At 39.5% G+C, this 12,741-nt stretch overlaps 2 protein-coding genes across 4 annotated transcripts in view; one reads left to right on the top strand and one right to left on the bottom strand.

The window, feature by feature from the left end:
• LOC127662496 (kinase D-interacting substrate of 220 kDa B-like) overlaps window positions 1-7,598 on the top strand; it is an 88,460-nt gene extending 80,862 nt beyond the window's left edge. For all 3 annotated transcript variants that reach the window (XM_052153696.1, XM_052153694.1, XM_052153695.1), the window contains exons 28-30: window positions 521-619; window positions 1,757-1,987; window positions 5,675-7,598. In XM_052153696.1, the coding sequence (XP_052009656.1) occupies window positions 521-619; window positions 1,757-1,987; window positions 5,675-6,766 (1,422 nt within the window). In that variant the 3' untranslated portion in view covers window positions 6,767-7,598. The remainder of the gene's footprint in view (window positions 1-520; window positions 620-1,756; window positions 1,988-5,674) is intronic.
• A 2,196-nt stretch (window positions 7,599-9,794) lies between these two features.
• Window positions 9,795-11,263, bottom strand: LOC127662540 (DNA-binding protein inhibitor ID-2-like). Its single transcript, XM_052153761.1, has 3 exons — window positions 10,739-11,263; window positions 10,496-10,556; window positions 9,795-10,095 (listed from the first exon to the last, which is right to left on the bottom strand). The coding sequence occupies exons 1-2, from the start codon at window positions 11,087-11,089 to the stop codon at window positions 10,500-10,502; spliced, it is 408 nt and encodes a 135-aa protein (XP_052009721.1). The 5' UTR covers window positions 11,090-11,263; the 3' UTR covers window positions 9,795-10,095; window positions 10,496-10,499.
• Between the last annotated feature and the right edge of the window lie 1,478 nt (window positions 11,264-12,741).

Genomic DNA, 12,741 nt, shown 5'->3' with positions numbered 1-12,741 from the left:
TGGATATGAAATGGAATAGCACTCTGATCATTCACATAAAGTGACTGAGGGCAAATAGTCCTTTTAAAGAGCATGCTGTATGTTCAAACGTTGGCTTGTGAATACCGTATAATACACAAAGATCTATGCTCTGTTGAGGACATAGGGTGTGGTAAACTTCTGCATCCCTGTATCTACCCATTCATCTATTTGAATAGACTAGCATTATCAGTTCCATGTGGTGCATACAGAGGTTTCACAATAAGGGCTTTCTTTCCGATGGACAACATCTGAAGGATGCAATGACATTCTTGATGTCTCCATTAGGAATCCATTAGTCAACCTGCCAGCTGTGCAGCAGCAGCCTGCATACTTAAATATCTCTATTGTTGTTAAAGTAAGCTTTATTTCAGCCCAAACAAACCAGAATGTAAGTTAGTTCTTCCAGTTGAAGCAGTAGATTACGTATGCTCAGATAAGATTGATATAAAGTTTATTACTGAACTTTTGAATTATGTATGTTTGTGTCCCTTAAATCTAGGCCAATGTGAATGGTCGGGTTCTGTCCCAATGCAACATCGATGAGCTCAAGAAGGAAATTAACATGAACTTTGGAGATTGGCATCTCTTTAATGCAATGGTAAGACATCAGCCGACTAGACATAATAGATTGTTCTTAGTCCCTACATATTCAGTTTTCTTATGTCATCTATTGGTGGTTTGTGCTGTTTAAAGATTGACTAATAGCTCTATAGCCAAGGAGGCTAGACGGGGTTGAAATAAGGAACACATGTAGCTCTGTTGGTCAGATTTCCATTTGTACTTATACAAACGAATGTTGTGTTGCCAGCAAGCAGGCAGCCATCTGGTCCAAGATGGCAGCTTTCTGGATGAAGGAGGCTTATTGTCAGTGGGAGCTCGGTGTCCACTTGAAGATCTGAATAGCTTGATGTTTGCAAGAAAGTAGCATGCTTCAGGCTGAAAACAAGTCCAAATGGAACAACTTAGGGCTAGTTGTGACGGCATGCCTTAAAGGTTTCACATAGTACTTTTTTTTCTTATTCTTTTGATCCTAAAATGGTTAATTCAAATCTGTTATTAGAGAGATATTTCAGGGTAACTACAAATGAAGCTCTATCAGCAGTAAAAACAAAGAAATATGTGTACAGAAATGCGCTTACAATTAAGTCTTTGTATGCTTGTCTCATTGACTTCCATTGTAAGTGCACAACAGTCAACTATGTTTTATTTATTTAAACAAACTGATTTACGAGTGAGAATTACTTTGTGCTAATTGACAGTATGCCATCAATATGCTGTCAATAGAACATCATTTATGCACTTACGATGGAAGTATATGGGGCATCCATTGTACACTTGTAAGTGCATAAAAGTCAACTTAGTTTTTTACAGATTGAGGTAAAAGACAAAACCATTTTCTGTGCATGCCATCAATATACTGTCAAAAGAATGTATCTTGCATTTAATACAGAATATCATACAGCCTCACAATGTAACTCTTTGCAAAAATGCCTACATTTGACAATTTGTACAGGAACTTGCCTAACGGTTTTGCTGAATAAAGTCATTAAAACCTTCAAACAACTATTGCTGTACTAAGCACTTAAATCAACTTGTCGCTTGTCACAGTCATGGCTGGTTAGAAAATAAAACCTCACATTTACATGGAAGAGATCACTTTGTTGTCACACCTGGTTAGAACACAGTGTATATATTGGTTCTGTTTAACCGTTGACATATTTGTGATATGTTATAGGTTTTAGAGCAACGTCAAATGGAGAACCAGCTGTTGCAGGATGAATCAGGAGCATGCAGTGAGCAGGGCAGCAGCGTGGTGACTCAATCCGAACTTCATAGACCTTCCAAAGTAGCACAAGACATGACCATCAACCCAGAAAATTTGACATACAGCCTTAACCTGAGCTTTGAAGAGCTCAGCAGTTTGGGGCTGGAGGAGCCTGTCAGACAACACAATGCCCACTGGTTGGTGCGTGCCAATGCTGTGCACACAAATTCTTTCAGCTGGACACAACAACACTGAAGTACAGTGTATAGATAAACACAGGTGCACACAATGCAAAGAACATAATTATGTACATAGTGGCAAACACAAACATATGCATGCATGGAATCAAAGAAAATTATCTAGATATTTTATTTGTTGTTTTTGATGTGCTATTTGTAACCAAACATTTTATTCGCCATTAAATGTTTTTGGTCCTAGCTTCTGCTTTTCAGTAGTCTCTCGTCAAAATGAAAATAGCATGTGGTTTACTGGGTGAGAAACAGAATGTTTTCTGACCTGGATGGGCAGAGGAAGTGAGCAGCTGACCACACACACACACTGGCTCTCTATCACACAGAGATGGCTATTTCTGCACTCAGTTGTTAACACTTGGCAAGGTGTCACTGTACAGTGCTACACAAAGCGAGATCTTATAATCGTTTAGATTTGCATCATGAATGTCTGGTGGTGAAGATTATTTTGTGTTGACTGTAAGAGTCAGTTAAAAGGGATAGTTTCTCAAAAATAAAAGTTCTACTTTCATGTACTTACCTTCATGTCTCTGAAAGGGATAGTTCACCCCAAAATTAAAAATTCTCTATTGATTTACTCACCCTTATACCATCCCGATGTCTATGACTTTCTTCTGCAGAACAGAAATGAAGACTTATAGAATAATATTTAAGCTTTGTAGGTCCAAACAATGCAAATGAATGGGTGCCAAAATTTGAAGCTCAAACATCCACATAAAGGGAGCATAAAAGTAATCCATATGACTTGTGTTTTAATCCATATCTTCAGACATGATATGATAGGTGTGGGTAAGAAACAGATACATTTTTATGTCTTTTAAATTAAGTTATAAATTCTCCTCCCTGACCAGTAGGGGGAGATATGCATGAACAATGTGAATCACCAATAACAGGAGTAGTATCAGAAAGTGAAAGTGAAGTTGAGCGGACTCATCCGCAATGGTGAAGAGTCTACATACAGATGGGAGGTTGATCTGTTGGCTGTCTGGTGCAGTCACAACAACCTTGAGCTGAACACGCTCAAAACAGTGGAGATGATAGTGGATTTAAGGAGAAATTCTTTGTGTACTGATTCTGATTCTGATTCTTCTTTTTCAGAGAGAAAAAAAATGTTGATCTGTTTCTCACCCACACCTATCATATCGCTTCTGATGATATGGATTTAACAACCAGAGTCATCTAGAGTATTTTTATATTGCCTTATGTGGAGTTTAGAGCTTCAAAATGTTGGCACCCATTCACTTGCATTGCATGGGCCTACAGAGCTGAAATATTCTTCTAAAAATTTTGTTTGTGTTCAGCAGATGAAAGAAAGACATACACATCTGGAATTGCATGACTGCGAGTAAATGAGGGAATTTTCATTTTTTTTGTGAACACCATTTATAGGTGCAGTATGTAAGATTCAGATACCCATGTTATTAATGACACCTGTGGCCGTTAAGTGAACTGCAGACAGCTACATGTTGCTTGTGCCCACGCTCATGCACACACTCCATTGGGACATGAGCGTGCGAGCAACGGCCAATAAAATGACGTAACGTACAAAGATACCATGCTGGCAGATGAGGTAGCATAAATACACAGTTATGACTGGTTTACTACAAACTTTGAGACTAAACTAAAACTACTTATCAGCTAACATAGCATACTGATACACACATATATATACTATACCAGACACTTTACTGTTGCTCTGTTATGTTGCACTATTGTATGTTTTGCATGTCATATGTTGTACTGCGATCAAGAAAACAAGAAATGATTTATAAGTTATGAAGCAAGGTAGCTTGCATATTCGTCATCGTTAGCAGGCAAGATCAAGTTAGCTAAAATTACACAGATCAATTCTTATGGCACATGATTAGCAGTTATGTAAGCTTACCTGTCCAATAAGAAGAACGCCAATTCAGGGACAGTTTTCAACCGCTAAACCGAACGAAGGTCCCTCCAGAAATCAAAGGCCCTGCCGCTGTTCACTCTAGTTTTTGCTTGACCACGATCACGCTTAGCCAGACGGTATTCAGTAGAAGGCTCTCATGAGCGCGCATAAAGTCACATCATTTGGATTTTCCCGGCAAAAGCTCTCTTCACATGAAAATCAGTCTACAAGCTTTAATAGGCAACCTACGAAGTTCAGGAAGGGCTAATTTTATAAGTTGCGTTACAAACCACTCACACATTGGCAAAAAATAAATTTGAATATTACATTAACATTTTTACATATTGCACCTTAAAAGAATGTTCTGGGTTCATTACAAGTGAAGCTCAATCTACAGCCTTTGTGTCATAATGTTGATTAACCCCAAAAATGTATCGAATCATCCCTCCTTTATTTAAAGAAAGCAACAATAGCTGTTGCAGTAAGCCATTATTTACTCACCCTCCTGTCGTTCCAAGCCCAAATACTTACTTTCTTTTTCAGAAATAAAAGAGAGATATTTTATAGAATGTCATGATCACTGATTTCCATACAATAACAGTAGCTAAAGACTTTAAAAACACCAAAAGTGTCATGGTCCATGCAACTTGTAAATCATATTCCAAGTCATATTTCTGAAAGCATGCAATCCATTTATTTGTTGAACTGACCGAGATTTATTATCGTTATTCACTTTTTCTAGTGTGCTGCACTTCCAGCTATATGCAAACTTGCCAGATTATACGTGAATAATCACCCAAAGGGATAGTTCACCCAAAAATGAAAATTCTCTCATCATTTACAGCCTCATGCCATCCCAGATCTGGTTGACTTTCTTTCTTCAGCAAACACAAATGAGTTTTAGAAGAATATCTCAGCTCTGTCGGTCCATACAATGCAAGTGAATGGTGATCAGACCTTTGTAGCTCCAAAAATCTAATAAAAGAAACATAAAATGTATCCATAAGTCTCCAGTATTTAAATCCAGATCTTCAGAAGTGATATGATAGGTGTCGGTGAGAAACGGACAAATTTGTAAGTCCTTTATTGCCCTAAATCTCCATTTTAACTTTCACTTTCAGATGGGAAAGAGAAACTATACAGGCACCACACGTAACTTTCAGTTATAAAAGTGAAAGTGGAGATTTAGAATATATTATTTTGATCTGTTTCTCACCCACAGTTATTATATTTCTTCAGAAGATATGGATTTAAACACTGTAATCTTATAGATTACTTCACTGTTTCCTTTGTGATTTTTGGAGCTACAAAAGTCTGATCACCATTCTCTTGCTTTGTATGGACCTACAGAGCCAAGATGCTCTTCTAAAAATCTTTGTTTGTGTTCTGTTGAAGAAAGAAAATTATACACATCTGGGATGGTATGAGGGTGAGTAAGTGATGAGAGAATTTTCATTTTTGAGTGAACTATCCTCTTAAATGTAATTCTCATCCTTGCATAGAGCTATATTATAGCTTCAAAAGATTTGGAATATAGCACACTTTTATGGTGCTTTGGTCACCATCTAATTTTGCTGTAAAAAGAGCAGTCTGGACATTCTGCTAAATAACTAATTTTGTGTTTCACAGAGGTTATATGGGTTTGTAGTGACATTAGAGAGTAAATTATGACAGTTTTTTTTGGTGAACTATCCCTTTAAATGCCTAGATGTTATTAATGCTGTCTTTATTCATTGACCCAATTTTCTACTTTAGGCCAAGAATCACAGGACGTCCAGTGTGTCCAGCCTAAACTCTCAGGAATCTTCCAATGACATCTGTAAGCTGACTGATAAACAACAGGCTGAGTACCGTGACGCCTACCAGGAGTACATCACTCATATGGCCCAGCTGGAAGTCTCTGCTCCTGGACGAGGGAGTCCTACTAAAGCCCTGACCAGCCAGTTCCTCCAGCCCAAATCTGAAGACAAGTCAAAGGAGAAAGAGCGTGAAGGGCACAAACCTTTCACAAAAAAAGGCTCCAAACCTGAAGACAGTGTGGCGGACCTCTCCTCTGCCCCTGACTGCAGCCTCCTAGATCCCATTACAGAGGAGGATGAAAAGTCAGAGCCTGGATCTGCCAGTAAAGTCCCACTCAGACGCAAGACCAAAGGCCAGGGACCGAGTTACCACAGTATTCCAAGAGATGAAGAGGAATCTGGGGGCGAGGAGACGGACGCCACCCCACTGCTGAGGGAGAAGGCCTGGTCTACTGAGCAAGATCTCTTAACCAAGAGGAAAAGCTTTATTTCAGACATTATGCTGGACAAGAAATCATCTCACTCTGGCGTGAGATCCAGCAGGAGCTCATCTGATCACTCTCTACAAGATGACGAGAACGATCCAGCTCAGGAGAAAGAGGCGAAGTCTACTGAGAAGAAAGACGAGGAGACCCATCTGATTGAGCTAGTTCTTGAAAGCCCAGTAAAGAAGCGAGTCCTACCACATAGGTTGAGTAACCTGCAGGACGAGGCTGTGGCCCGGATGTCCATCTGTTCTGATGCTCCATCTGAGAGCAGCCTGCTGGTAAGCAGCCCTGAGGAGAGCTGGCCTGCTTCAGCAGTGAGCAATCTCAATTGCTCGCCCGATAACGCAACAATTAACAACAACCTCAACAACAGCAGCCAGCAGTCTATCCTGCAGCAGGAGACACCCAGCTCCACTGATTCCCCTTCACTCATTATAGGGCCTGGATCCATCGAAACCACACTGCTGCCCAACCAGAACCTGCGTGGAATCCACCTGAAGAGGGCAGCATCAACTGGGGCTGCAATCAATGCTGCTGAGGAAAGAGAGAGTGTTCTGTAAGAACCAAGCTAAAAGGGATAGTTCACCCAAAAATTAAAATTCAGTCAAATTCATGTCATCAAACCCATTTGACTTTCTTTTTTCTTCACTAATGGAATACAAATGGAGACATTAGGCAGAATGTTAGCCTCGGTCAGCATTCACTTTGTTTGCATCTTTCATTACAATGAAAGTGAATAGTGACTGAGGCTGACATTCTAAAATATGTAAACGATGACAGAATTTTCATTGTTGGGTGAACTACAATTTGTAACAACTGGCAATAGTGAAACAAAACTTGTAAATTTTACTTTTTCACTTAGAAAAGTTATCACTGTTTAGATTCTTGACAGAGTGAAAAAGATTATACAGATCAGTTCAAAGTCATGTTAAAAGTTCTCCTAGTCAGAGCAGTAGTGCAGAAGTAGCATGTGTGTTCTTGGGAAATTAGAGCTCATTAGAGTCCTGACTGTGTCACCTTCTGAACCCACTTCCCTCACTCCTCACCCTTCATTTTCATGTGTAATAAAACACAAAAGGCCCATAAATGTGCTCCTAAATTGTCTGGATTAGGAAAAAATAGACATGCTGTAGCTGTTGTTGGAGTAGTGTTAAAATATAATGCAATAACAGTCTGTGAAGCGGTTCGTAGTTTCTGATTTGTTTAGTGCAAATGTTATTTCATGCTGCTTTGCCAACATTAAAGGAAAAGTTCACCCAAAAATGAAAATTCTCTCATCATTAACTCATCATGCCATCCCAGATGTGTTTGACTTTAATCTGCTGAATACAAATGAAGATTTTTAGAAAAATGGTGGGCAGAACATTGAAGCTCCTAAAAAGCACATAAAGGCAGCATAAAAGTAACCCATACTACTCCAGTGGTTTAATCCATATCTTCAGAATAGATATAAGTGTGGGTGAGAAACAGATCAATATTTAAGTCCTTTTTCACTTTCAAACAGCTCTCCTAAGCACTCTTCTCTTCTAAGAGGAGTTTTTTCATTTTTGGTGATTTACATTCTTCATGCATATCATGCCCTACTGGGCAGGGAGGACATTTTATTGTAAAAAGGCACTTAAGTTGATCTGTTTCTCACCCACGCCTATCATATGGCTTCTAAAGACATGGATTTAACCACTGGAGTCGTACGGATACATTTATGCTGCCTTTATGTGCTTTTTGGAGCTTCAAAGTTCTGGCCACCATTCACTTGCATTGTCTAGACCAAAAGAGCAGAGCAATTCTTCTAAAAAAGTCATACACATCTGAGATGGCTGTAAATGAGAGAATTTTTTGTATTTTTGGTTAAAAGGTTCATTTAAAGGTGAAGTCTAGATTGGTTCATATTAACATAATTTAGTAGGGTGGGGATTTAACCACACATAGGGTTGCAGTTATTGGTATTGTGAAAGCGGTTACTTACTGTATTTGTGATTTGAATTTACCCATTCATTCATGTCTTCCCTCTAGTGTGTGCTCAACTTTTTTTTAATCCATGTGTGCAAATCAGTGTAACTTAAGTGAAGAATAAGAAATAACAGGGTTTTGCGAGGCATGTTTTGTGTGTATGCCAAGTCAAGTGACATTTCCTCAAACTGTTTGTCCGATTTTTTCGCAATAGGCTGATAAAACGTCTGTTCTAAATACACTGCAGTCTGATCGTCATTATAGTGAAATATATCAAATGTGTATGAAATCTCATCACAAAATTAGAGTTTTATGACTCAGATATGTACTAGTGTTGATGGCATCAACTGAGAGGGCATGTGGTCAGGACACTTATTTAAAACATTTTGAATTTATATTATTCGAATGAGATTTCCAATAAGTGTGAATCGATATTTTCTGCAGGATTATTTAAATAGAAGTGACAAAGGAACGCTCATTGTATTTATTTTAGAATCGGAGTCACCGGCAGGTGGCGCACTCTTCATATCAAGAACAGTAACACGTGTTGATGTCTCGTTTTATTGAAAAGTAGACCTCATTTTAATTCACACTTTGTAGAAAGAACATTCTCTGTTTAGCTTTATGGTTTGTGCTTCTGTTGGCAATTAGTAGCCCATCCTGTATTACATCTACGTTAAATGTAATTTAACGCAGTCACAAAATGCACTGCTTTCTAAAGAATTACAACTGCTTTTGAACTCTACATTTGATGTCTACTATATTACCATAAGGTCTGGTTTATCACCCATTTGAGGAATTACTTTAGAAATATTATTTCAGTCAGTCTGAGAAGTTCACGCGCTGTCAACCGCAGAATGTGGTGGTAAAATTGTCTGATTTGAAGTCTTTGACCTCATAAATGGCGCAGATTATATAGATCTACAGATGACTACTTTAACACCATTCTACCATTCAAAAATGTGGGAAAGTCTATGCGTGGATACACGAACAAGAGCCCGTGAAATGTGATTAAATGTCCTACTTCCAGACATCTTTAAGCAATGTTTCGCAAGAGGTTAATCGGTATAGCACAATTGCTTGGAAATGGTCTGTAATCAGTTACACATTAAGAACAACAGCAGCACTTCTCTTTATATTAAGAACTGTAATGTATGACTTTTTACGCCGCCATATGTTGAAGATGCATGCATTATTTCAGGCCATTAAATGGGCAAATGTGCCAGATGGGTCAAGGGCCAATGACATCCTAAAAGGTCCTAATGTACACACTGTGCAATGTGGAGTGGATTTGCATACAGAAGTATTACTAGACTGTAATTTTACACAACCATAACAGACCAGTGTCAAATAAAGCATTTGATTTATTTTGTATATATATATAAAAAAAAGGTACGATTTACAATATTACTTTTATAAAAAGTCTCAGCATACAGCATACCACTTTGCAGATACTGACAGTCCAATTTCTGCAACTATACAAGATCAAACTCTGAGAGTTTGCACAAGGTTTCATCATGTCATTTTCAACGTCCATTCCTTCATGTGCCAAACGAATTGACAAAAACAGGCTTAAACTTTGTACAGTAACTAACCACGTCTTCTCCCATCCACACAGTCTTCACACAAAAAGGGGGTCGATTTCTTCTACTTGCAGAGAAGATGTTCCTTGCGAGCCTTTTCATTTGTTTCCCTCCTATTTTCAGGGAATATAGTGCTTCTTCCTCTTGAAGGACTATACAAGTCTTTTTTCTTTTTTTTATAGATAAATAATCAATGTCCAAACGTATTTACACATCACATGGATTGTCCATTGAGAAGCAAAAAGTCTCTTGATTCAAATTACAGGAAAGAAAAAGAAAAACTCCAGACCGAGAAAAGAAATGGGAGGAAAAGTCAGTTCCCAGGTCCTGTGTGTTCTTGCGTCTTAACCAAACACCTGCAAAAGATTGAGAAAGAGGCGCATTTAGAGAGTGCAAACAGGGCAGAGATCCGGACAGTCTGGCGCCAGAGAGGAAGCCGCAGTTTGAACATTTAACCAAAACACTCAGACTGAGCAAAACCCCTGCGCTCCAGATGTACACGAACACAACTTCTGCCTTCTCTCAATGGGCGGATTTCTATGCAACCTCTGCTGACGCTTTAAGCAGCCTTTCTGCAACTTTACCATGCATTTCGTGACAATGATTCTTAACCGATTTAATAGATAGTAAAAAGAGTTTTGATTTTTAGACCATGTTCAACAAGGACTGCTGCTCACTTATAGGCTACGTCGCAACTGTCAAACTTGCGCATTTAAAAGAGCGTGCATATAATAAAAACAGCTTTAAAGCATTTACCTGATTAACGGTAAAGTGTCCTGCTGTCCTCTGTGATCAAGTCTGATTGAAACTCTGGTGTCTAAAAAAGAAAAATGCAAGAACAATCGTCATTGGAGCGGTCAACAAATTGATAAAACTGCATCACTGCCACCTTTATGCAAAGAGAATGGTTAAAAGTGAATGGTCTTTGTGGTGAATTATTTTGGGCAGGTTTGTAGATCGTATCTGTTCTTTATACTTGGCACATGCTAACTGATTTACCTGTAATGAGAGGATGCTGATGTCTGTGTTGAGAGTTGTGAGGGGGGTTCTGGACGTCCCCTGCCCCGCTCGCGGGTGATGTAGACTGGTGATCGCCGAATTCGAGTCAAGTGCGATCTGCAGGTCCAGGATATAATCAATGACATGCTGCAGGATTTCCATTTTGCTCACGTTCTTGTTCTGCGGGATACTGGGCACCAGTTCCTTCAGTTTGGAGTAGCAGTCGTTCATGTTGTACAGCAGGCTGAGAGGATCGTCCACGGGGGTCTTGCTCCGTGCGATTCCCAGACTGTGCTCCGTCACGTTCGTGTTATTTTTCCGGAAAGACCTGACTGGACTTATTGCCTTCATGTTGACACGTCTGTGAGCAACGCTAAGTCGTATCGTTGAAAGAATCGCTTTTGTGTTCGAGGTCTCCTCTTTCACTGGACTGTTGAAGCAAACGCAGTGGCTTAGCGAGCTGTCATCGCTGTATATATACCCAGCTGGTGGGTTGTTCACGCGCTGGTTTGGATCGCGTTGATTGGTGCGAAGAGACGCGTCAATCACCGCTTTCGAGGCACGGCATTGGTCGCTGGGATGAGGGAATAAGACCCGCCCATTTCTTCCGCGTTTTTAACCAGTGAAAGCGGCTGTTTGGGGTGGTGCTGACTGTTTTCAGCTTCCACGGATAATTTCTTAAATCAGTGTACCTGTTTCCGATCAAGAGAATTAGTGACTTGCAAGTATAGTGGTTGTTTTCACGCTTTTATCGCTTTCTTTTTAATGCTGCAATCACATGTGTTTTACTGTCTATTACAACAAGCTATGAGTGGCCCAATGCGCTTGTTTCACATGTTATAGGCCTATTGCTGGCCACATGTAAGGTGTATATAACACAGCGCAATTATATTATGTATATATAACACAGCAAGTCAAACCTTATTTGCAGTTCTTTATCTATAGTGTTTGGTGACGATATTGATGTACCAACATCACATAACTTGGCGTACACAGGCAATCACTAACACAGTCTTTTCAAAATCATACAGGTTTGTATGATATGCAGTTGGCTGCAGTCTTTTAATGTTTATGTTGGTTTGAATTCCTCATGAAAGATGAAGATTTTGTGAGCAGTCAGTTGGTCGGGCTTAACGGAGATCCACTCAGTCAACACCTCCTGCTTTCAAGTGCAACCTAGGAATGTGAGTGGCATTTTGATTGTCACAAATGTAGAAATTACTAACTCGGAGATACGGTTAAGTTTTTACTTGGAATTGCACAAACGGGTGATTGTTCAGGGAACAATCTTTTTTTTATCCTGACACAGATATGATTTGTGGAATAGATTTCCTTTATATATATATATATATAAAAAAAAAAAAAGAAAGAAAAAACTTTTGGCAGTCTAGAGTGAGAATAGTAAAATAGAAGTGAAAAATATATTTTTATGAAGGGAAGAAAAAATTGTTTACACATGCTAAGCAACAATAGAGACAAATGTCCTGGTTGCTTGTGCACATCCGACTAAACAGATGTTTGGAGAGATGCGTCGGAATGCAGTCGTGTTGATGTGTAGGAATGCACCTCGAGCTATCTCATTATCACTCCTTAGAAAATGAAGTGAATGTCAGCTCCATTCAGATATACTACACCAAAGATGTTTTTTCCAGTACTGCAATTTAAAGGAAATATTTCGCGCTTTTCGCACTGCAAAAAAACTACATTCCGCGAGCGGAAGAAAGACCGTCGTGGTCTCGCGCATTTAAAAACATGAGATTAAGATCATCGTGGTCTTGTCCGCATCTGCCGCAACTGGCTTTTTCCATTTCCCCCCCTCGTCCCTTTTTGTTCTCACAGCTGTGTACATTTCGCATGACAGCCTGACTGATCCCTGACAGGTGATGAATTGGCACCAAGCAAAGCAGCACTACAGAGCAGCGCTGCGAGCTCACGCTCTCGCAGACTCTCTGGCGCCAGCACTGTGACGTCACCCATTCACTGCGGCCCTCCAGCCAGTCCTC

Source organism: Xyrauchen texanus, chromosome 22, assembly GCF_025860055.1.
Source record: "Xyrauchen texanus isolate HMW12.3.18 chromosome 22, RBS_HiC_50CHRs, whole genome shotgun sequence".
NCBI lineage: Eukaryota > Metazoa > Chordata > Actinopteri > Cypriniformes > Catostomidae > Xyrauchen > Xyrauchen texanus.
The sequence above is the reverse complement of the archived record's forward strand: the minus strand, read 5'-3'. Positions and strand labels throughout refer to the sequence as shown.

Excerpts from the sequence above, each read along its gene's own strand:
- LOC127662540 (XM_052153761.1), bottom strand. The coding sequence starts at position 11,089 with ATGAAGGCAATAAGTCCAGTCAGGTCTTTCCGGAAAAATAACACGAAC. Across the intron at positions 10,557-10,738 it reads TCAGCATCCTCTCATTACAG|ACACCAGAGTTTCAATCAGA; the intron begins GTAAATCAGTTA and ends TTTCTTTTTTAG.